Genomic DNA, 25,950 nt, shown 5'->3' with positions numbered 1-25,950 from the left:
GGTGTGTGGGGCGTGTTTGTGTTTCGTTCGGTGGCGAGTCGGGGAGGGCGTTTTTGGTTGCCGGAGGTTTTGGATTTTAATAAGATTCCAATACTTTTATATCTGCAGAGAATTGGATTATCACATGTATCATAATTATGCGAAATTAACAGGGACCATTGATCACATCACATTGATCAATGAAAAGTAACATTTTGTCGAAAACAAATAAGAATATACCGTAAAACCCCGTCTACAAGGATATACCCAAGAAACGCCCTCAATAAAATTGGTTGCTTGTTGTATTTGGAGTTTGAGCAAATATATACTGGCACTGGGTGGCTATGCATTCCATCTAAGTATGTTGTAACACCAATCAATTGTATTGACATAATAACGACTGTTTCGTATATCAGGATCGTATAGCTCAATTGATAGAGCGTCAGACTTTGGAACTGAAGACATGCTGAAGAGAGCATGGTCCGGGCACCGGTTCCGTTTTTTCATTCTCGTTTAATTTTAACTTTTGACATGTTCTTTTTATCTTTCTTCAAATCTACCTTTCTACTTTTAATTTTAGGTGCGTTTTTTTTTTTAGTTTTTTTAGTTTTTTTATAGTTTTTTTTAGTAATTTTGTGGTTTTATAGAAACTAGTAAAAGCATTTATTCTAAATAATAGCGAAACCCACGGTTAGACAGATGTGTTGTAACTACTTGTCTGTCCTCGTCTTTGCAATAAAAACCTATGTTGCACCTTTGTGCCATCCCAATTCTTGAGGTAGGGTGCGTTTTTGGCTTAAGCACGATTTTGTTTCTACTTGAAATGAAATCAAAATAAATATTGTTCTGTTGCCACAATTGCAGTTTTTAAATAAAAAAAAATAGATGAGGAATAATAATTATTCCATATTTGAATCTATTGTCCCATCAAGAATAGAGTGTCTTCAAAAACTTCAATCAATTCATCTGACAAAGGAAACTATTCTGGTCATTCAATTTTGTTTCGCTTGCACCTGTTATATCACAGGCGTTGGTAGAGAAGGCACACTTCTCTTGTCTTCACCGAAGTAGTGATGTAAACACTAACATGATTAATTACCATAGCTAGCAATGGACATACACTATTTTTTGTTCCACTTGAACCCATACTATACGCCGTAGAAGTGACGTAATAATCGGATTAACTACCATAGCAATAGATGAATACAATTTTTGAATATACCGCGCTGCACTGCAGCAGGTTGCACTCATCGCCTGTCTTCAATCATATAATAGATTGAATACAATAACACTCTTTTCAAAGAGATTAATCTTACAGGTGCAAGTGATTAGCATTTCTTTGACATCTATGGTTCAATGCATCGGTACCGTATGAACGTTGTAGTGCGGGGCGATATAGCCAAAATTGTATTCATCTATTGCTATGGTAATTAATCCGATTAACTACGTCACTTCTACGGCGTATAGGCTATTCGCTGTCGATGTGACGTAATTAATCGGATTAACTACCATAGCAATTGATGAATACAATTTCGAATATATAGCCCTGCACTTCATCGTTCACGTGGCACCTATGCATTAAACCATAGTTGTCAAAGAAATGCTAATCACTCGCCATGTAAGATTAGTATTTATGAAAAGAGTGGTATTCAATCTATGTTTGGTGACATACGCGGGTGATTAGTGCAATCTGCTTGATGGTAGTTATTGCGATTATTACGTCACTTCGACAGCGAATTGTAGTATAGACGAATCCAACAAGCCAAGTGATGGTCAGAATTTATTCGGCCATTATACGCTGGTGAAGTTGCGTAATTAATCGGATTAATTACCATAGCAATAGGTGAAAACAATTTTGAACATATCGCGCTGCGCTACAAGCAGGTTACACTCATCACCTGTACTGTGTATGTCTGCAATCATAGATTGAATACAATACTGGTCTTTTCAAAGATCTTACAGGTGCAGCATGATATGGTTCAATGAAGAGGTACCGCCTGAACGTATCAGTGTATAACGCGGTATATTCAAAAATTGTTTTCACCTATTGCTATGGTAGTTAATCCGATTATTACGTAACTTCGCCAGCGTATTGAAATAAAACAGGAGGATGTGAGTTCATAAGGGCAATGTCGGGGATAGGTCACAATCGATGTGGAGAGATGAGAGGTCCGACCAACAGCCATAGCGATTCAACTAATTCCAGCGGACGGTCTGTGGCTAGTAAGGAATCGTCTTTGACCACATGCGCAGATCTGTCTCGTCAGGAAGATATTTAATATCCCGAATTTATAATAGGCCTATGCCTACCAGTTCCATCGTATAACCGATCTGCTAGAGAATATTTGTTACCATGTTTAATAAATTCGTATTTATCGTATAATAAAATGTAGCCAAATGTATATTATGTGTCACACGGTTTTCTGCTGAACCACTAGCAGGCTATGTTACCACATCTATGACAATGACAAAGGTGAATTTTGATGATTTTTACGATCGTCCGGATGAGCAAATCACTGAATGGGTCTTTAGTTCCTCCTCTCCTTATCCTGCCAATATTATATGAATCAAAGAAAAATAAAGAAAAAATAAAATTAAACAAGAAAAAAAGACAAAGAAAAGAAACAATAAAAGAAAAACAATAGAATAAATTAAACTAAATATGAAAAAAAAAATGATCACGAAAGGAGCCTTTAGAAAATGCAAGAAAATATAAATGAAAAGTTTGAACAATATTTTGTTTATAAAAGTTTGTGTGACCGTGATGAGGCTCGAACTCACCATCTTCCGATCTAAAGAACCAAAGTCTTATGCCTTGCCAAGTGAGCTATGCTCGTGAGATGCGAAATAAAGATAAAATAATACATTGTATACCTGCTTGTGTCGGTAAATGATTTGCTCAAATTCCATAATGATATAATATTGTGGAGGGCGCTAGCGTGAAATATGCTATCATCACAGTGGCTTCTATTCCTTATAGACGGGTTTCTACGGTATTCTTTATTGAAACCGCACATTGTTGCTTTAAGGGGGTACTACACCCCTGCCCAATTTTGGGCCTATTTTTGCATTTTTCTCAAAAAATTAAGCGCGTTGGTGACAAGTAAGATATGTATATTATAGGGGCAAGGACTACAACTACTGCACTGGAAATTTTATTTCAGCATAGACAACAGTTGTGGAGTTACAGACAAAAATGAGGGAAATCCAATATTTGATCAATAAATCAATAACTACTTGCCTTGAGTTGCTGAATTTTCAACTATTTTGCTTCCTTAGTTTTTTCTTAAATTCAAAACCACCTTCAATAGCATGAATAGCACTATAATATTCTATGAAATTGGTATGAATATCATAGGTTTGCAAAAAAGAATCAAATCTTTTAAGCCACCATTGTCATCAAGAAGATCTATTATCACTAGAATTCCTTTTGAACTCCAATGTTTGAGAAATTGGTATGTTAATTTATAATGTTCTACTCTATATATTCACCAAAATACATGCATCAAAGTGTCTTAATAAGATATTAATTTAATTATGTCGTATTTACGACGTATTTGCTGATCACCTATCCTGCTCAAGCCCAGTATGTCGTATCTGCAATAAAGAATTCGCCGTTTCACATCGTGACTTTGTTATTGCAGGGTAAAATTGCTGCTTTGTCCTTTTTACTGTTTCACATAGTGACGTATTTGCACTACGTATTTTATTTAATATTAATTTCTTGCAGAATAAGTTATGCTCTGATAGTGACATTGTTAAATTTGCATTACTTTTAACCAGGTTTTAATCGACATAAATGTTTTAATTATGATTATGCAGCAAATGAAAATCGATAATTTTTCAAATTCGATTTTCTCGAAATGCGTATTTTGCAAATACGTCAGTATGTGATGCGGCCGACGATATAGTTATTTAATGTCATAAAACTCCTGTTTTCCAATAGGTTCAATTATAATTAAAGCAGTGATCTTCTGGTCTTGGTCCAGGGAAATGTCCTGCAGAAAAAAATGGAATGTAATAATTATTAGCGTTTTTTGAACATTAGATATTGCCCAGGTGTGTGTTTTTTCATGCATTTTGGTATACACAGTTTAGGTGGGGGACGTTGGTCTGTTTTAATGATAGTGGGGACAAAATATCTTGATCGTGTAGTAAAATATAGCCCTCTCCGGTCTGAAACCTACCGTGTTGCTCCAGTAAATCTCTGCAAATAACTTTGTACTCGGTAGAGGCTCGTAGCTTAGCAAAAGCTGGGTTCCACCACTCCCACAAAGTATTATCTTTACGCATCATCATAGACTGACCAGCGATAGAGCATTGAGCTCTGAAGCCCGGAATGACTTCCACCATATCGGCATTCATTAAGATTACAACTGCATCAAATCCGGCATCTACCTGTAATGAAATATAAATTAATATTTAAAACAATCTTCTTACGGTGCACCCTAATCGGTAAATCAATGTTTCAAAGGTAAGATTCTCTGAGATTCAAAGTCACATTTAGACCAACATGTCCTGACATTACGTTTCACTACCTGGAGAGAATTGATCAAAAATTGAATTCCCTCCTGAGGTTCAGATCACAAGGATGTCATTATAGCAAGAGGAAGTTTATAACACAAATGGGTCAATGAGTTACATAAAAATGACCTTGTGTGGTATTTGGTTCCCAGGAAGTGAGTTTTGCCTGAGGCAATATGTGGTTAAATGTTGATCCCTTACTACAAGAGTTATTACCGTCGATTTGGTTGAAAATGAGGCGAGACATGATCACATCTCTCCAGGTAACAAAACGTAATGAACAGTATACATGTGGTCATGGTGGTTTATATTGTTATTATACCTTGGATTGATTGCGACTTTAGCTACAGACCACAAAAGAATTAAGGTATCAGTTATGTTTACCCTGTATTATCCTAAATAAAAGACAAACAAGTCAAAATTAAAAGCCTGTACCTGAACACTTTAGCTCTGATTTAAGAGCTCATTTGCTGAAAGTGGTTGAAAATTAAAGAAACGATGATCTAACGCCCAAGGATCGAAGTTGCACCTTTATGCACGGCGCTTATATACTTGTTCGAGAAAGCTTTGTGTACAAATCAATCGGGCATGCAATGGAGCAAACGGCAACTTTTGAATTTGCATCTTCTTTGGGGTTTTGGATCATAGTTTCTTTATTTATAGAACGATTATAACAAATAAGGTCTTAAATTCGAGATATAGCTATTGGCCGATTGATCTAATTATCAGTGTTGTAGGTCTCGAGACCGGCCAGCTAAGCCTGGTCTTGGTCTCGGTCTCGGTCTCGGTCTCGGACCTGCTGGTCTCGGTCTTGGTCTCGGTCTCGGCCCTCCTGGTCTCGAGGTCTCGGTCCGAGACTGGGTTCGAGGGCGGCAAAATAGCACTATTCTGGTTACATGGCAGCAATTCTGCTCAGACAGTTTTCATCAATTGAATCATTAATTAATATTAACTGAATACCCAATTAACATTCTCAATCATACATCAGGACCTCATTTATTTTCAGTTAGGTCCAATAAGTAGTTGTTCAAAACATTGTATGTATCATTGTAAAAAAATCTTTCCTAAAGTCCACATTAAAGGCAAGTTATTGAAGCGTTATACAACTTTTGGGAAACGTTTCAAACACGTTGTGTTTGCTGAGAAATTATTCCGAAATATTACATACTGTATGAACAACAGCATTTATTGCTTCTTTAAAAAGGGACATTTTGGGGAAGGAGGATTTTTCTTCAAATTCCACACTTAGACATATATGGCAGGGATAGCAAATAACGCTACATGCAACTTTTAAGTTGCACCATGATAAAAGTTCCATTGCATCATGAAGAGCCTTATGAGTGCATTATTTAATAGCTTTTGGGCCCAAATATTATAATTTCAATGTAACCAATGGGTCATTTGAACCGTTATTTCTCTTGTTTTGGATCCAAATGTTTTGAAAAATAATTGAAATTTGGTGTCCTTGCTTAAAAAACTAGCACTAAGGGAGTGTTCAGAAATACTTTGGTGGGGGGGGCTGGTAAAAGGGAGGGGGCCAAAAAGTTTTGAACCTTAAAAGAGGGGGAACCAAAAAGTTTTAGGTGGTAGGAAAGGGGGGGGGGGTCAAAAAAGTTTTCCGCTTTAAAACTCAAAATTTTCGCGCGCTTCGCGCTCATTGACGCCCTCTCTGCCACATGGGCAAGTTTGGGTTTTCAGTGCTTTTGTTTGAAAAAATTATGGCACTTAGTGTACACATATCTATTAATTAATCAGCAACATCTGGGTTGGTCTAAGAAATACTGGCACTTTTTATCATAGAATTTTATATCCTTTCAAAGTAGGCTACAAACATGATTATGTACCAATCTGATCAAAATACAAAACAACTAATTCAAGAAAATATTGCAAATAAATTGGATTTCTTTGCACGTAAACTGCACACTTCAGTTTACTATTTCTCATTGCAAAATTATTTTGTACACATAGGCCCATGGGTAGATTTACCATAGGACAGAGTGGGCACAGGCCCAGGTGCCATGGTCTTTGGGGGCCAAAACTGATACCTGTGTACATTTTGCGTGACCAAATTAATTTCACATTTGACCATTTTAGCTTTTTGCATAAATTAGTTCCAATTTTAAAATTATTTGACCATTCAAGCTCCATGGCCAATTTTTTTGCGTACATTTGTACTATCATAATAGCCACAGATCCCAATTATGATGATGTGTCTATATGAACCTCCAAATAAATCCTCTATTTCATTTATCCCTGTAAAATCAGATACTCACCCTGATTTGGGACAATTCTAAATTAAGTAGGCCTATATATTTCATGCGCAATTGTCCCACCGGGAATGTTTCAAACATTTGCCTCCCTCAATGACATGTGACCCAGATACCACACCACTGGAAACAACACTTAAGTATAATGTTTGTTCTACGATAATGGGGGGGTCAAAAAGTTTTGTCTGTCAAAAGAGGGGGGTCAAAAAGTTTAGCGGTCCATCGAGGGGGGGTCAAAAAAGTTTTCGGGTGAAAAATTTGAGGAAGACCAGCCCCCCCTACCAAAGTATTAATGAACACTCCCTAAATTTTGGATTGTGTGGCCCATCATATAGCAGTCACTGAGTTATCATTCATTAATGATATTATTTCAAACCCGGTCTCGGTCTCGGTCTTGGTCTCGGACCTGCCGGTCTCGGTCTTGGTCTCGGTCTCGGACCATCCGGTCTCGGTCTTGGTCTCGGTCTCGGACTGCCTGGTCTCGGTCTCGGTCTTGGTCTCGGATAGGCCGGTCTCGACTACAACACTGCTAATTATGGCATTAATGTTTTCATTTTTGTTTCGCAGTCTGTATAGACAGAATAAGTTTGCAACAACATAGCATTCAAATAAAGTAGTCCAAACCCTATCCCTATATATCTACATATTTGAGTTGTGATTATAAGAACTGATAACAAATATCACATCCTATAATTTCACCAAACGTGTTGTTTTGTTAATACACATGTTATTGCCACTTGCAGTTGTTACTTCCTTACTTCTGTTTAGTTCAAGTGGACAGGGTACATGCAACATGTTAAACTTACTTCTTCATTTTGTATAGCGGCAAGAAGTTGTTCATGACTCGTATAGTGCCTCACGTTCTCTGTTGGTATTGGTACACCACCCTAAAAATACAGAAAACAATATGTGTCTGTTGTGTAAATTCGTTCTCACATATTTTCCGATGAAGTGTACATTTATGAACTTCTTATATACAGTAAGCCAAATAATTAAGGTACCAGTTACGTTCACCCCCTGTATATCCTGAATAAAGGCAGATCTGTCTTAATTGGAACCAGCAGCCAATAGTTGCATCTTTTAGCTCGAATTTAAGACCTCATTTGTTGAAATTGTTCAAGAAATAAAGACACGACGATTCATAAACCCAAGGAAGATGCAAATGAAAAAGTTGCAGTTTGTCACATTGCATGCCCTATTGATTTGTACACAAAGCGTTCGCAAACTAGAGAAGTAGCGCCGTGCTTTCATTGATTAGCACGAAAAACTAGCGTCGTGCTTTCATTGATTAAAACACAAAAGTGCAACTTTTTATTTTGTATCTTCATTAGGTTTTGGGTCACCGTTTCTTTAATTCTCAACCAATGTCAACAAATAAGGTCTTAAATGAGAGCTAAAGAGAACGGGGAACGGTTGCTTGTTTTAATTTTGATACATTTGTCATTATTTAGGATATACAGGAGTGAACACAACTGGTACCTTAATTCTTTTGCTTACTGTAGGGCTAGTGAGTGTGTAGTTCTGATTTATTAAATCCTATATTACACAGTGTCATCGCCCCGATATCTTCATGGCAGAAATCGCCATGGTAGATTGAATCCACCGCCACACATGGCCATTATACATATCGACCTGTTAAATATAATAGGCCGAAGGACATCTGACTAAGGCTACTGGCAATAGCCCCGATTAGCTCGGTGACTCACCTCGCTGTGTGTCAGTCAAGCATGGTATGCCATAGGTCATATTGTTTTAGACAACCTTCACGATTGGTCTATACACTGCGCTATATAATTCGGCACATATAAATCAGAATTATTGTGGAATTATTGTCAGTTTTTGACTCAAGACGCAAGCTACTGTCTCAAAGCGCAAGCTAACGACTATCATATCTGTTCAAAATATATATTCATGTGCAAGGAAACAAATCTGGTTTCTTTATACGAAATCATTTACGGGAGATATTCATCATTTTCTAACCCGGTATCCGAAGATTTTCGTCTGATATCAAAATCGTGCATAGAAATTCACGTGTATCGATCCCGTGTATTCATTTTAGTGTCTCTGCTGCACCAAATAATTATTAGCCAGGCGATGTCGGTGTGTATTATAGACAGTATACGGAGAGACACACTCGTCCACACACAAATTTTAGATTTCTTGATACCTGAGTAAACATAATATCAAGAAAATTTTATGCTCTGCTCTTGGACTTTATTTGTTTGATTATTCTATTTCTTCTTGGCATGCTTGGCATGAAAACAAAGTTATCAGATTCATTTTAGATAAGAATTGCATGTATCATATTACAGAAGATGATTTTAAAGATCTTAATTTCCTTAAGGGGTGGGGTATGAACGTTTGGACAGTATTTATTGTGGGACATTAAAGCACATCAGACATATCGAATTGCATTCTGAATACGAAGAATGTCCTTCTGATATCAAATAATTTTGATTTTTTAAAATTCGCAATGTAATACACATTTTATGGCAAATGATTAAAAATTGATATTTTTAGTATATAACAGTACTCGAAGTAAACTTTATAAATCTGATGATTTATACTTAAAGTGTATGTAGGTGGGATGAAAATCCGACGATCAATTAAAATTTTGACCTTTCGTATTGAAGATATGGGTTTTTTCCCAAAACACCAAAAAAAATTAGGTCTTTTTGGGAAAAAATCCATATCTTCAATATGAAAGGTCAAAATTTTCAATTGATCGTCGGCTTTTCCTCCCAGCTACATACACTTTAAGAATATGTCTTTAGATTAAAAAAATTTACTTCGAGGACTGTTATATATCAAAAATGTGAAAAATATCAAATTTTAATAATTTGTCATAAAATTTGTATTATATCGTGAATTTCAAAAATGAAAAATATTTGATATCAGAAAGACATTCTTCGTATTCAGAATGCAATTCGATATGTCTGATGTGCTTTCATGTCCAACAAAAAATACTGTCGAAACGCTCAAAACGCTCATTCCAGATCCCTTAACATACAAAATAGGGCAAAACAACTCAGGTTGAACCATGTTTTTGATATTTTTAATGAAGTTGGCCCAGACTATCTTAGTTCAAATTTTACCAGCGTTTCAAACGTGCACCAATACAGTACCAGAAACAGTGCTCAAAATTTTCGTGTTCCAAAATCCACTACCATCACTTCTGGCTCTTTTTATTATAATGCCATTCAGGATTGGGCCAACTTACCAAGTGCAATCAAATCAGTTTCTGATAAACCAAGGTTCAAAAAGTCTGTAAAAACTCATCTTTTTAACCAAATTTAGTTTCTAATGATTTTAATCATGTTTAAATACTTTTTTACTTTTAATATTCACTTGTATATATATATTTATTTGTATGTTTTTGTTTTTATTTATGCCTTTTGCCCTTCTATGTATAAAGGACCCCTTCGGAAATAAGCCTTTGGGCTTAAAGGGTTATCCTGTGATATCTCCTTGCTTTTTTTTATGTGTATTATATGTTATTTATCTTAATACCTTGTATTGTTGTATGTGCAATATGGAGATACCGAATCAAATCAAATCAAATCAACAAACAAAAAGAAAATTGCAGTAGAAGCCATTCAGATTTTAAAATAATTGTCCTTCTTGGTGCCCTAAAAGTACACAGTTTCGATTCATTAGTGAATGCAAATTAATACCATGCCATGCACAAGATACAGCTTTCGCTATCATTTTAAAATATAAGGAGGTTTTGTGCATAATTTTGAATTTTTTACCAAAGCGATTATTTTCCCAAGCTCACCTTTGACAACATTACAAGATAACTCGAAAAATATGCAAGCAAAAAGGACACTTTTTGCACTATCGTTTAGAGCATCAAAGTTTAGGAAAAGTTTTCTAATTTTGTCAAAATATTTTTTTTATCATTTTTCTGTAATATATTTTAATACAAAAATAAACACATGTGCAATATTATGCTGTATGGTGACAAAATTTATATTTCAAAAAGTGAAACGAATAAAAAACACATTTCTCTAATTTCATGTCTTTGCTTCATAACTGAAAAAATAAATCTTTGGTGTTGTCACAAAATAAATAGATTGAAAAGAGCGACGTCACCTTCCTAGACCCATTTCGTTTCCAAAAATATACTTTGGACACAAACTTTATATCTAATGATGTCGTAAAGGTTCCTATACGAAGATATCAACTGCTCGAGCCAGAAGTGGGTAAGTGCAATAGCTGCCATTTGTAGATGAGTGTAAGGCCCTGTATCCATAGGCTGTTCCCTTGTGGCGTGTGCCCTTGTGGCGTTGTGGCCTTGTGACCTGGTCTTGTACCGCCCTGTATCCATTGAATGTTCACTGTGGCGTGTGCATGCATGTGTGCACCGAGAATTTTAGTCATCCTTCACCCTCATGGGAGACATAACACACAAAAAACAGTATTTGCATTGCATTTGGTATGGTGAAAAAAAAACGGAAACAAAAGGTAGGGATTAATTCTGCATACCTAATACTATCATATTAGAAAAGAAACGTTAATGAGTATGCTAATAAAGCAAAAAATGAAAATTTGTAAGTGCAACATTTTTATTCAAAGCTAAATGATGAACCCAACTACTGAAGATGAGCAGGATGCCGCCATGGCATTTATTTTGCTCGCTGGTGCTCTTCTCATGGTAATCTTTATTTTTGGGGTCCCACAGCAGCGGATAACCCCTCGCCTCCTCAATCAAATCAGATTCAGTCATATCTATCAGCACCAACATGCCGTGTGTTCTCTTGTGGCGTCGGCAAAAGAATGAACATGCTCATTCTCTGTGCTGCAGGTCACATGGAATATGTGCCGTACACAAGAGCACATGTGCAGTGGGTACAACCTATGGATACGGTCACTAAGCAAATCAAAGGTTCATTGTCTGTGTTGGCGCGTCACAAGGGAACACGGAACAAGGGCACACGCCACAAGGGAACAGCCTATGGATACAGGGCATATACTGTGTGTAAATTGCCAAATGGTCACTAGCAGCTATTACACCTACCCACTTCTGGCACTGAACAGTCGATGTTTCTGTTTCGACAAACCGAATTCGATCGTTTCCAGTGCCTAATTAAGTGACTGAGTGCGTCGTGTATAACAATAGCGATCGACTGACTAGCGTTCCTAGTGTATTTATTTTGGTGAATGAAGAATTAGGGCGATAATATAGAATTATAGTTCAACGTTTTGCGCGTGTGTTTCGCAGTTGCTATATTTTTTTTCGCACCGACAAATTTGAGAATAATGCATACAATATGTGACGTGTCATGTCAAAAGGAGACACGTTTGGGCAGGATCGTAAATGGAGAAATAGTCAAAATCTCTAGATTGAAGATATGTAAAAACCTACATACAGCAGCCCTTCAGAGTGTGCATGACATACTGCAGGAGTCATTATGTTCAGGCACTAACGAAAAACATTAAAAGATAATGGTCCTAACAAAGCATGGAAGTACATGTAAAACTAACTATTTCACAGGAGAACCGGCTCTGGGCTCTAGCAGTGCCGCCATTAAAAGGCGTATTACTTATGTCTTTTTCTTACTTGTATATTATCTTGGCGGGCAACGCAATCTTCATCAGCGCTAAATCCATCAATGAATCCTATCGTCTTGTCGCTTATATCTCGATAAGAAAAATTCCGATGGTTGCCAGATTTGATTCCAAATCCAAATTCATCCGCTTTGACAGTGGAGAATGGATCACTGAATTGAAATGTACGATCCCGAACATAGGTATGAAACCAACCTGAAGTAAAGAGAAAAATGTGAGATTTATTTTCCGACGGGTTGTTTTGATGCTCAATGAAGAAGATCGTTATAACGGCATTTTATTCTCAATCAAATTGGTTGTTTTACCTTTAAAATAGTAACGATTCTTAAGGGCATAAGAAACGTATTTTATGAAACACATTGCACACTTTTCCAGTTCAGTCAGTGGTTTAGAGAAAGTAGTCAAATGACCATTCACACACAGAGTCCGCACCAGGTAAATAATTATTTTGTACAGGCTGTAAACGAATCAATAGAAATACGCCCTGCAGCAAATCACGTGGATATCAAGATGCATCAGCAACAAATTCATGTGTTTTAAATGACGTTCAGTCAGCAAATAATCTTTTAAATGTTTTAGATCTTTTCTCTAAGGTCTCTGGATTGAAATTAAATGTAAGTAAATCTCAAGCATTATGGCTTGGTTCTAAGAGAAATTGCAAAGAAAAACCATTGAATGTTGAGTGGCCAAATAATCCTGTTAAGGCATTGGGTGTGTATTTTTCTTATGATAATGATGCTGCTGGGAATCTGAACTTTGTTCCAAAAATCAAGCATATAAAGACTCTGTTAAATATTTGGAAAACTAGAAACTTAACCCTTTCTGGTAAAATCCTCTTGATCAAAACATTTGCATTATCAAAATTTATTTATTTGGCATCAGTCATTCATATCCCTGACCATGTGATTCAGCAAATTGACACTATTATTTATAATTTTCTTTGGAATGGAGGTAAAGGTTTTGTTAAGAGAAACACAATTATTGGTGAAATTGACCAAGGAGGGCTGAAAATGGTTGATGTAAAATCTATTTTTGCTGCTCAGAAAATTAAGTGGGTTAGTAAATACAATACCACTTCAGCACCTTGGAAAATTATTTTGAATGAATTTATCATCCCATATGGTAATGATTTAATCTTTTATTGCAATATCTCCCCAAAGCAAATAATGAAATGGCATATTCCATCCTTTTATAAAGATATGTTGATTTCGTATATTAATTTAACAAATCCTGATAATGTCGACCCACACCAGCAATGTATTTGGAACAATCGTCGCATCCTTGTGAATCGCCAGTCCATCTATTTTCAGCATTTTTTGATCCACGGTATGAAGTTAGTAAGCGACTTATTTTACACTGATGGTACGATTGTTCCATTCAAGGTCTGGAGTGATAGGGGATTTTAAGAAGTATTTTTTGCAATGGAGGAGCATTATTGATGCAATTCCTTCCTCATGGAAACAAGTTTTGAAACAGGGTTTTGACAGGGATCTTTGTACTCCTAAAGGTTTCGTGTTGTATCATGAAGATAAAGAAATCAATATTAGTAAAATGACATCTCAATGTATTAATCGTATTTTTGTACAGAGAATACAAGAGCCTCCAACATCACAGAAAAAGTATAAGAATGAGTTTAATATTAATGACGATGAATGGAGTGTTCTTTATCTTATGCCTTTCAAGTCAACTTATGATATAAGAACCAGGATTTTTCAATATAAGATTAATCTTAATTGTCTAATGACAAATAGTAGACTGTATAAGATGAACCTTGTGAACAGTGAAATGTGTACCTTTTGTAATAACTCTCCTGAATCTTTGAGCCATTTGTTTTGGGATTGTAAATATGCGAAGAAAATGTGGGATGATTTTAGATCATGGTATAAAGACAATATTGATGGAAACATTGATTTAAACTATAAGCATATTATTTTTGGTTTTGGTTCTGAGACTTTACTGAATATATGTGTCATTTTAATCAAAAAGGTTATTTACGTCAGTAGATTTAAAAACCAAAAGCCATCTTTTTGTGTCTTTTCTGCAATTGATTAAATTTCATTACAAGCTTGAGAAACGAATTGCTATTACTAATAATACAATGCACAAATTTATTGATAAATGGCATGTTTTAGAACAGATGTGTTGTTAACTTTCACCATTCTTTTTAAAAAGCTGTAATGGATTGCGCTCTTTTCAAACATCATGTAATGTTTTTTATCAATGTTCTCCTGCATTATGTAATTCTGTGTAGTTTTTCATTTTCTGTATACATGTTTTTCTCCCATTGAGCACAGGGAAATAAAAGCCGTTTTGGCTATGTGAAAAAAAAAAAAAGATGCATCAGCAGGCGCTGCTGTTACAAAATAAGCTGAATTTATCATCCGTCTTGGTTTTTGAACAATAAGGTTGCTCGCTTTTCACAACGCAACAAAAGGAGTTCTATCTCATTGGCCGACCAATCGCTATCGCTCAGCGATGTAGTATAAATTCAGCTAACATAGATATCCATTTGATATGAGGTGCTATATAAATGTCTATTTTATTTGCTGCTTTGGACACTGATTGGTCAAAATCAGTCGCTTTTCGCTTAGTTACAGAATGTAAATCCAGCTATAACATATCGTTTGAAGGAATGAAGGGTCTTCATAACTTATTTCGTTGAATTAATCTGTCGATGTCCCGCTTCAGACATTAACGTGAAAACAATAATTGCATAGGCCGGACGCAATTTTAAGCTTCCTGGAATGAAGTAAAATAATAATAAAATAAATTTCGGATTTATATAGCGATTTTTTCCAGCTAGATCTTGAAGGATTCAAAGCGCTGTAATTTCGCTGCCATGGTAAATCATCAAAATCAGATCGCATCATCTAGGCCAGTTGCAGCCGAACCTCAGGCGCAGACCTATCAGCACTTAGATTGTAACATCCACCAATTATCTATGCAGCTCCCCAAATTCCATTGGGTGAAGGAAGTTTTTGATAACCAAACAACTAATCACCGATTGTTTTTGTTGAAGGCAGGATGAAACCGGAGATCCCGGAGAAAACCTGTGAGAGCGAGCATGGAATCGGGATAAACCAAGTGCACGTGAGTCCTTGGGCCGCGCCGGGGCTTGAACCCGGGACCTCAGTGGTGCAAAGCGAGGGAACTACCGTTGCGCTAACTCGCCCTCCCAGTACTTACAATGCCAGTGCCAGTGGCGTAGCGTGGGTCATCCAATTTGGGGTGGTGGCCGGGGGTACCGGGTCTGATTGGGGGGCACAAGCCATTTTCATATGGGATTTAAAAAATTTCAGATCGATGGGGGGCATGGTCCCCCCGTGCCCCTATGACGCTACGCCACTGGCCCAGTGCATGCGTCTGAAAATCTTCCAAAGAACCGCTGAAACTCTTCCAGCCCATACAATAGGCCCCATCTGTCTCCAAACACTGTGTCAGACTCAGAGTCAGAGTCAGATTTAAGTTCCTGTGATATACTCACCAGTGCATGCATCATAAAATCCCGCATAAAGCCCCATGCCTCCTCGTTGTGCTTCACCAACCTGGGAATCCCAGCACCGGGTGTAAACATCGGCAGAAAAGCGGCAGTTCTTGCCTGCTATCTTGCAAACTGTATTGAAAATGATAAAAAATACAAATAAAAAGGCCTAGTTTTCACCATAATACTCTGTATTATTTTGGATTTGCTTTAATACCCCTGGTATGTAAGCCCTATTGGCGAACAGAGCTATCGTAATCGAAGGCCGAAGAGGAGGAGTGTGCCGTGTACCATGTGTACTGACACACACTGACCTACATTTAGGGACCGTTCACAAACACTTGTTGTGGGGGGATGTAAAAACTTTTAATCGCGAAAAGTTTTCAGGCCCCCCTTTTCAGGTCTCAAAAATTCAGGGCCCCCTTTCGGGCCCCCTTTTGACATGAAAATTAAGGGTCAATCCCATAGAAAAGCATATAAACTCAATATTCCCAGAAAAATTAAGGGTCATTTCTTTTCAGAGCCCACCTTAGGAGGGTCAAACCTTTTAAGGGCCCCTTTTTGCATCAGGCCCCCTAACATGTGTTTGTGAACGGTCCCTTATTGTAATATACAGACCGCAAAGCAATAAAGGTACATGTTACTTTTTACCCCTATATATCCTAAACATAATGTCATAATTGAAGACCTGAACGCAAGAAGACCGTAAGTCCGCTTGGCCCCTCAACATTTATACACTAAATTTGCGTTTAGTTTCGTATAGTTTGATGTTTTATGCATGTTCAGGGGCCAAAAGAAATCTTTCACGACCTTTAATGATGTTTTCACCCTGGAATATGTATTAAACATTATAAAACCCTAAGGGCGAGTTTCCCGACAGGAGTCTTATTAAGCCGTAGTCTTAAGGTGGCCTTGAGGCTACTAAGCCTAGCCTGCTCTCGAAGCCCGAGTCTTAACTCTAGCCGGATTTCTTCAACGCAAATTCAACCTAGTCTTAGTGGCCTTGTAGGCTTAACGCTTGACAACCTCGTCCCTTTCAACCAGCGACTTAATTGTATAGGCTGTTGGAGGTAGATGTACATAAGCTGTAGTCCTCACGGTTTACCGTACTAACAAGGTTGCCGTCTCATTATCGTAATGTTCCCGGCGCATAGACTAGCCTGGACCAGCGGTCTTGTGCTTGGGCTTATACCGTACACAACTTGATGCAAGAATATTGTGTCTGTTTTTGTGTCTTTTATGTAGGCCTATTATTTTATTTCCACTTGACTTTTTATGAGTCCAACTTGTATGAATGATACGTCTATGCTTTATACTCGTGATTCTTTCTTTGCATCCCAAAAAGGGTAAAACTGTAAGCCTAATGGAAAGGAATCTGTGATTCCCCTAGGAAAGCAACCAACGTGCGATCTACTGCTGATATCAGTAGTCTTCTCAGATCTCACATGAAGTTATCTGTTGGTACAATATTTATAATTATTTAAGTAGAAGATATAGCAATATTATATGCATCTTATCCGTAAATTCAATTTTAATACTGCATGCATTATTGTTTCGTGTCAAATATTTACTATATCTTTACCAATTTTGTCCTTCTTCTATTGTATTAAATTGATGTCCAACCTGGTATAATATAGGCACTCCAAAATAATATATTAATAGGCCTACTTATGAAAAGTACGAGTATCAATTTATTAAGGCTTGGATAGGGACAGGTGGTATCATATAGGTCTTCATGATGATGATGATGATGATGATGATGATGATGATGATGATGATGATGATGATGATGATGATGATGATGATGATGATGATGGATGATGATGATGATGATGATGATGATGATGATGATGATGATGATGATGATGTAGGTCTTATGATAGCAACAGCTACTTAAAAAAATTCAACTAACTCAAATGAACACTAAAATAAAATGCTGAAATGTTCAACTACATCGAACAATTACTTACCCACAGTGGCGTAACTAGACATTATCATTTGGGGGTGGGGTGGGGGAAAGCGGGGGCAAACATAATAAATGAGGGGCAGGCATCGTTCATGCTGTTTGGGTTTGTAAGGGGTGGAGTGGGTCTGAGGAGTTATGGGATCTGCTTGGAATGTGTCCCCGGAACATTGGCGTAGATTTCTTTTTGACATGGGGGGAGGTGGGATTGAAAAAAAAATTATGGTACAAATGCCATATTTAAGGTATTAAAGCTGGTGACATATAGGCCAATGGTACAAAGGTGGGATAATGCAATTTATTTAACCTTAAAATTGAGTTTTTAAGGTTAAAATGACCAAATAATGAGGTTAATTAATAAGTAGGCCTAATTTACCTTTTTCATGGGGGGGGGGGGCAAGAGCTCCCCCCCCCCTAGTTACGCGACTGCTTACTTATTTTAATTGAAAGACCGTAAATTGAAATAGACCAAGGCTTACGACCTAAGACCTGCTCTGAGGCAGGGCCAAGAAAAGCCGCTGTAAGCCTGGTCTAACAGGCATGCGTAGACTACGGCTACAGAAGACTGATTTCGAGAAATGCAAATTTTAGTGAAGCCTGGGGCTAATCCTACAAGCCTGGCCCACGGGCTAACGAAGCCTCGAGGCTATGGTAGCCGTGCTTCGGGAAATACGTTTTCAGTTAAGCCTGGTCTTACGACCTCTTAAGCCTTGAGGCTAGACAAGCCAATTGCTAAGCCACCCGTCGAGAAATTCGCCCTAAGAAACTATACGTAACTTTAGTGTACACATGTTGAGGGGCCAAGTGGACTTACGGTCTTCTTGCGCTCAGGTCTTCAATTAGAAGGAGCACCCAATAGCTGAACATTTTAGCTCGGATTTAAGACCTCATTCGTTGAAATCGTTCACGAAATAAAGACACGATGATCCAAAAACCTTAAGGAAGATGCAAATTCAAAAGTTGCACTTTGCTCCATTGCATGTCCTATAGGCTATTAATTTGTACACCGTGCTTTCCATGCTTTGATTAGCACATTAAAACTAGCGCCGTGCTTTCTACTGATGAGAACATAAAAGTGCAACTTTTGATTTCGTTCCTTTTTAAGTTTTAGATCGCCGTTTCTTTAATTATCAACCAATTTCAACAAATGAGGCCGTAAATCTAGAGCTAAAGGATAGAGGTACTGGTCGCTTGTGCTAATTTTGACATATTTGTCTTTGTTTAGGATATGCAGGGATGAATATAACTGGTACCTTCATTAGAACTCTGCGGTCTGTATGTACCTGCCTTTGACTTCTAATTATTGAAACCTTCTGTGGACCGGTTAGCCAACAGTATTAATCCCGTCGACAGGCTTACCTGCATTCACTATGTCCACATCGAATCCCTTAATCTGACCGCTAAGTTCATCACTAGAAATAAAGAAGTGAAAATGGATGATTACATGAGCAGAGGAAGGCATAATGTGGCTCAACAATCAATGACGCATAAGGTTAAATACCACTAATTATGTATTACACGGGTTTCAATGGGAAAATGGCTAATTTCGGGGGGAATTTTCTCATAATATTCAGAACTCTCCCAGTTAAATGCCACTAATATCAGGTGAAACTATATGATTTAGATGCCAAATGATCAAAAACTCAACATAGGCTGACCTGAGACTTTTCTTGTTTTAACGCACTGAACCGTAAACACCTTAAAACGGCAGTGCGCCCTCGAATCTGAAAGTTACAATATGGTAGGGCGAATATTTACTAAAAACCGAAGCCGTGCGTATTAATTTTGGTACTATTACAACAAAAATGTCATATAATGAGAGAAAATATACCATTTTGAAGCATCAAACCCTAAAAAGTACTTTTTTGGCTATATAACTTGATCAATTTCAGCGATTTTAATGCAGTCTTTTCAGATGCATACAAACAAATAGTTACTCGTCGTATTTCCATGTATCGCCCAGGCCTATTGGTAGTATATAACCATAATGGAGTGTTCATCAATTAACAATATCACTCACATATATTCAAAGCTGTCCGCTGAATGTCCAACCGCCATAACCCAAATTCTGTCATCGTCATCATTTATCCCATCATGTTGAGCACCAGTATTCCCTGCGCTTGAACCTATTTATTTAGCAAAGAAAAAAAAAAAAATGTTAATGAAAGTATGCACCGAGGAGGCCCGGCGTTTGGCAAACATGGAAGAAAACTGCCGTCAGTGGCGTAGCCAGGGAGGGGGAGGGGGACCGATGACGCGTCGGTTGATGTAAGGCCGTCGGTAAACGGAAGGCGTTGGTGAAAAAGAAATTGGGTTAACAATAGACTATTTTTCACCCAGGGTGACAGAAAATAGGGGAGAATTGTAAACAAATTGTGAATGAAATTGAATTTGACATAAAAAATTTGTGTTTTCATGTTGGTACCGCCTATAATCCTTTTTTTTTTTTTTTTTGCTCTTCACTTTAATGATGACTTGCCAAACATATTTAAGGAATACTTTTGTAAAAGACATGAAATTCATAGCCACAAAACTAGGAAAAACGATGATTATGATATTCAGAAAAGAAAAACAAACTTTGCGAGCAAAGGTGTCAGGACATCAGGGCCTTCCCTTTGGAATGACCTTCCTCTCAAATTAAAAAAATGCTATGAATGTTAAAACTTTCAGAAATCAATTAAAAAAATATTTATTAAATCAAACTTGGTTGTAATTTCATGTACATGCTTCTTTAGAGCGATTAATGTCTTAATTTATCTACAAATTGTGTATGCTAATTCTATATTTATACATTAATCATGCTGATGCTTATGTCATTTCAATGATGTTATATTCACTGTGGTGACATAAACATTATTTAAATCATGTTTGTTTATATTATGTCTTAGGGGATGATCACTTCTGGCCTTCATGGCCTTTTGATCATCTCCTCCATGTCATTTTACTCGTCTTTTTTGTCTTTTCGTGTTTTTTATATATTCTTGCTTGTTGTTTAACGTTGTTGTCAATGTAGATGATGTGGAAAATAAATACTTACTTACTTACTTACTTACTTACTTTTTCAAACCATGCAAAAAATTGTTTGGGTCAACAAATCACAACTTCCGTCGGCAAAAAATATTTCCGTCGGTACATTTACAAGTTGTGCCCCCTCAGTTCCGAAATCCTGGCTGCGCCACACTGCGTCATCATCCCTATATCTTCGTGTCAAAAATTGCCGTGATAGTACGGCGAATCCTCTCGTTTTTCAAAAGCTACGCATGGCGATTTTGTTCGAGATAGGCCGAGCGACTCAGGCTAAGCATACCATTTACATGATATGAGATACCATAGCCCTGCCATAGAGCCTGCCGCTTAGTTTCTATTCTACGATTTGCGCATGATCAGTAACACATAAGGTGTTTCTATTATAGAAAATTCGATTTGTTTTCAGGTAAAACGCAGGTTTTGTTTCCAGTACACTAACTCGAAAAGCAATACACTAATTAGCGGTGCCTTGCTGTTTGCTGTGGATATCTTTAACTGCATTTTATAAGTAAAGATTTTGAAATCCAAAGTAAAAATTGTGATATATTTAACTATTTGAAAAATGAATTATACAAAGGAACCCGTGTAAAATCCAGCTGCTGTATCTATAATACAACGTACATTATCCACTTTCTTTATCTGCGTGAATAATAGAACATCGATTTCAATCGAATTGAATACATGTCTCCATTTTGAATTTGTACTACACCTCTGAACGACAAAGCGATCGATTTCTAGCCAATCAGATACGGTAGGCCTCCTTTTCTTGCGTTCGGTGAAATACCAATCGCCCGTCGCTCACCAACGGAGTATGAAGTTTATATTTATAACACTGGCTGTTGACACTGTGCGCCACTGACTGCCGTCGCTTGCACACGCGCGGAAGCGGCTGATGGGCACGTATCGAACATACACTCTAATTTCGTACTATTCATATGCGTACAATGGTGTTGTGCGGGGTATTATAATTGAATGGGATTATTTTGAAATTCTAAAACGCTGAAATATCACAAACAAATAGGCCTATGTTGATAAATAATATAAATACAAGCTAAAACCGTTGGGGTTCGATAATGAACCCCACAAAACTAACCGACTATATTGGAAAATGCCATACGGCCGGGCGATTTCACGAGTTGCCGGCTCGATCATGTCATCCGCCGCCTGGTATTATCTGTGGAGTTAGTTCCGAGCTTTTGCGTCGTACATGTATTACATGTACTATCGCATGTACAATTAGATAACAAAACCTTTAATCGGGTCATACGGGTCTACTTGATTCAAACATAATATTGAAAGTCACAGGTCACTTATTCCTTTGCATTACATGAAACAAGCAAATTCCATTCAGGGTAAAATATAGTTTATGCCTGGTTAATTTAGATTTGTGAATAATACACTTCGAACTTGTCCATGTTTACTTACTACCACTTAGACATTAACGCTCAGAGTTTGGTCTCAGACATTTAAAACCAAACCAACACCCCACCCCCAATAAAAATAAGCCAGATGGTATCAAAGGCTGATCTTAAAAATTCAACAAAATTCCAGTTTCTGGATACATATTCCGGTTTATTATCAGCACTGGGACTCAGTCAGATAATATTATGGTGTCATGTATTCCCTTTAAAGGTCGTCCTGCAGAACTCTTGCCTGCCTGAGATGGAGAGCAATGTGATGGCTCCGTAATTGGTGGAGTCTAGCTTATCATCCTTCATGAACATAGAATGTGATGCCTCATTATTTTGAATACCACCAGGTTTGAGATATCCAAACCACATGCTTTGTTGTTTTTTAACTTTCTGGTCGTGGGGTACAATTTCACAGTCTAGCGGATGAGGCTCACAGCGACAACGCCTGGTAAATAATTATATTGTACAGGCAGGGAAACTAAATCAATACACGTGTAACTGCTGTGCATGCCGATACACGTGCATTAAAATTTCAGACGATAGAACTTCGGATACAGGGGGTAGAAAATGATGAATATCTCCCGTGATTTTTGGTTTTCGAAAGAAACCAATTGTAAGGCTTTCACATGAATATATGTGTTGAAAGAACATGATAGTTGAAATCAAAAACTGACAAAAATTCGGACGACAAAAATGACTGCTGTCCTCATTCGTCAACACTGCGGGGTTACCCATAACACGGTACACTAGCGCAGTGTAGACCACTGGTAGAGGTAGTCTAAAGCATATGACGTACCGGGCTCAGTGACATCTACAGCGGTCAGCGACCAGGCTATTGTCAATAGCCTTAGTCTAGTCCCTCGGTCCATGGTCTCAAAACTGTTAAACAGGTCGGAACAAAATGGCCATGCGTAGCTGTTGAAGAACTAGTGGATTTTGCCTACCATCATGGCGATTTCTGCCATGAAGATATTGGGGCGATGGCACTGTGGGACATTGAATCTAGACAGACGAATCTCTTCGGAACGAAGCGTTCACAAGTTTGTTAAAGTAGTCGTGCCAACATTTCATGTCATCAACTGGACTGTTTTGAGAGTGCCAATTGAATTTGGCAGCAGGTGGTATTTTATCATTCTCATTACTTATTTTTTTAAACTCTTTTGTAGATGAATCCATGGCTGTCATTCATTGCATGTTGGAGCCAGTTTGTGAAGTGTGCAGAATTCAAGTAGTCTCTCCCCTCTGCTATTTGCCATCAATACAAGGTCAACCTCCCCGTGGTAGTATTCCAAAGATTGCGGTCTTTTCAACCTTAGCATTAAAGTCTGACACCATTTTTGAGGATTTTTTCAAAATGCAGCTGAAGACATTATAGGTTTAATCACTTTCAACTTGAATTACGATAGGAATGCCATCTTTCAATTTGCATTTAGCCTTTATCATCCTATACTAGATAAAACTGACTATCCATTAATTTACCGGTACACAAGCCTTGCCGTCTAGTTTTGAAGGCGAGTGGTCACTCACTCGCTAGCAAGATGCTAGGCGAGTGGTCGAATCACTCTCTATATCTCTAGGTCTGAAAATCATTTGTACAAATATGAAACCCTACCGCACTGTCGACACCATCTCTTTCGTTTTCAGGGATTAAGGCTAATTAATTACGATAAAGTGAATACATTGAAAGTGCTGAAACTTTAAATTGGATTCAATTTTAGGTGATCCGCAGCGAGCGATTTTTAGTGTCTATGGTGAGTGGGAAATGGAAAATCGCTCGCTAGAAATTGAGTTTAGCGGTGGTGAGCGAGAGCAATCGCTCGCATCAAACGGCAAGGCCTGGGTACACTTAAATCGACGAATCACGAGGCCAGAAATCACAAACTGCAGATCAATTCTCAACCAATGAAATCTTAGGCGCCTGAGATTTTAGACGCCTAAGATTTTCTTTGACGTCCACAATTTAACATTAATTACCATGATTTAGTAATATAAACCGAAACGAAACTCACCAATGACAAAAGTATTGTTTGCATTCTGAGTTAAGCTAGCAGCAGCAAGAATAAGTCCAATAACAGCTATTACAAGAGCTACAATGCTCACAACCAGCGGAAGTGAAATACTCGTATTGTGATCTCCGCCAACGATTCCTATCTTACTGTTAACACTTTCGGTATCCGCCATTTTCACAAGGACTCTGCTCAACTCACACTCATTCAGTTGCTACAAAATACTGGATATTTTCATTTAAACATAATTGTGTTTAATTTCATGGCGCTTTGAGCACATAGTATCATACAATTCACCTTGAACATAAACTTTGCCATACTAGTAATGGATACGGTTCAATTACCTTATTATACAGACTTGACTTAAAGTATGGAATATTTCTTCAAGCAGTGCACTCATAGAAATGACTTGTTCGCCTTGGTGGCGCAATTCAAAAGGAGTAAGTTTGGACAACTCAAAAATAGTGTAAAAGTTGCCAAAACAAAATTCATTTTAGTTATCCGAACTTAAAAAATGCTGAAAAAGCTCAAAAAGTTCCGTCAACTAATCAACTTTGTTGGCATTACTTAAAAAGTTGATGTAAGTCGTTGCGTTTTTAAGTATAATGCCAACTTCTGAATTCAAGTTCAGGGAACTTAGAAAAATAAACAAGGTTCAAAGAACCAATTAGTTGAGTTATTGTAACTCAACATGTAAGTTGATGTAACTCGTTCATATTAAGTTACTGGTACTTATTGTTTTGAGTTTGGTACTTTGGTACTTAATTCACGTAATTGGATAATTTTCTGCACAATTAGCAGTATTCAAATATTTATTTTTGTAATCAGTGCAACATTTTGTATACTATAGCACACCTCTAGAAACTTATGCTAACCTAGGCTAGTTTCATTTTCTGAGTTGTAACAACTCAATAAAGTAAGTGCAAATGAGTGCGACCAACATAATGATATCGAGTCAGCGTTACTCAAAATTGTACGCGTTGGCTTTACTCGGAAAGTTGACGCAACGACTTACATCAACTTACTGAGTAATGCCAACGAACAATTTCTATGAGTGTGCCAAGACTAGTCTGGAAGGGGTCTGCATAAACCGCACGGGCTAAATATTACATGTAATTGAGGTGTGTCCGAATATGGTGTAAAATAATGGCTTTCCATGTGTTTACATTATGGTGCTCATAATGTAGTGCATTTGTCTATATAAAATGGCGGAGTTAAGGAGGCTGAATTTGAACTTCTGAGGGATACAATTTTGGACTTGATGCAACATTGTTCTGTTATTATCAAATTTATTGGGGTTTGAGGTGATATTTGCTAAGCTTCGTCAGTAATTGGCATTCGTCAGAGATGAAATGCACTTGAAATGTAGCAATTTTTGTAGCAATGGGAGGAGCTTAAAATATGGCTCTTAAAAGTGGTACGTACTCAGAAAGTTTGAATGTCCCCACCCACTGGGGTCCAATGATATAAACTTACGGTACAAAAACAACTGCGTGGATTCCTGGTTGTCCAATAAACTCACGCTGTTTATTTGTGTACAGTAAGTTTATAACACTTGGCCCCAGGGTGCCATTCAAACCTTCTGAGTACGAACCATTTTAAGTGCCATTTTTTTTTTTCAAAACCTCCTCCCACATTCAAAACTTTAAGGGGGTAATACACCCCTGCCCAATTTTGCGCCTATTTTTGCATTTTTCTCAAAAACTAAAGCGCATTGGGG

The 25,950-nt window shown here is 37.5% G+C and overlaps 1 protein-coding gene across 2 annotated transcripts; it reads right to left on the bottom strand.

The window, feature by feature from the left end:
- Nucleotides 1-3,300: 3,300 nt before the first annotated feature.
- On the bottom strand, nucleotides 3,301-24,542 carry LOC140168334 (arginine-binding periplasmic protein-like). Of its 2 annotated transcripts, none has more exons than XM_072191704.1 (8): nucleotides 21,906-21,996; nucleotides 19,806-19,911; nucleotides 19,145-19,197; nucleotides 15,826-15,954; nucleotides 12,334-12,536; nucleotides 7,577-7,657; nucleotides 4,167-4,377; nucleotides 3,301-3,977 (listed from the first exon to the last, which is right to left on the bottom strand). In XM_072191704.1, exons 1-8 carry the CDS (start codon nucleotides 21,925-21,927, stop codon nucleotides 3,928-3,930), a joined length of 855 nt encoding a protein of 284 aa, XP_072047805.1. In that variant the 5' UTR covers nucleotides 21,928-21,996; the 3' UTR covers nucleotides 3,301-3,927. The 2 variants fall into 2 exon arrangements, with proteins under 2 accessions (XP_072047805.1, XP_072047804.1); XM_072191703.1 differs by lacking the exon at nucleotides 21,906-21,996 and adding an exon at nucleotides 24,234-24,542 and having other exon boundaries at nucleotides 3,302-3,977.
- Between the last annotated feature and the right edge of the window lie 1,408 nt (nucleotides 24,543-25,950).

Source organism: Amphiura filiformis, chromosome 13 (genome assembly GCF_039555335.1).
Source record: "Amphiura filiformis chromosome 13, Afil_fr2py, whole genome shotgun sequence".
Taxonomy (NCBI): domain Eukaryota; kingdom Metazoa; phylum Echinodermata; class Ophiuroidea; order Amphilepidida; family Amphiuridae; genus Amphiura; species Amphiura filiformis.
Note: the sequence above shows the minus strand (reverse complement) of the source record. Positions and strands in the feature narration are given on the sequence as shown.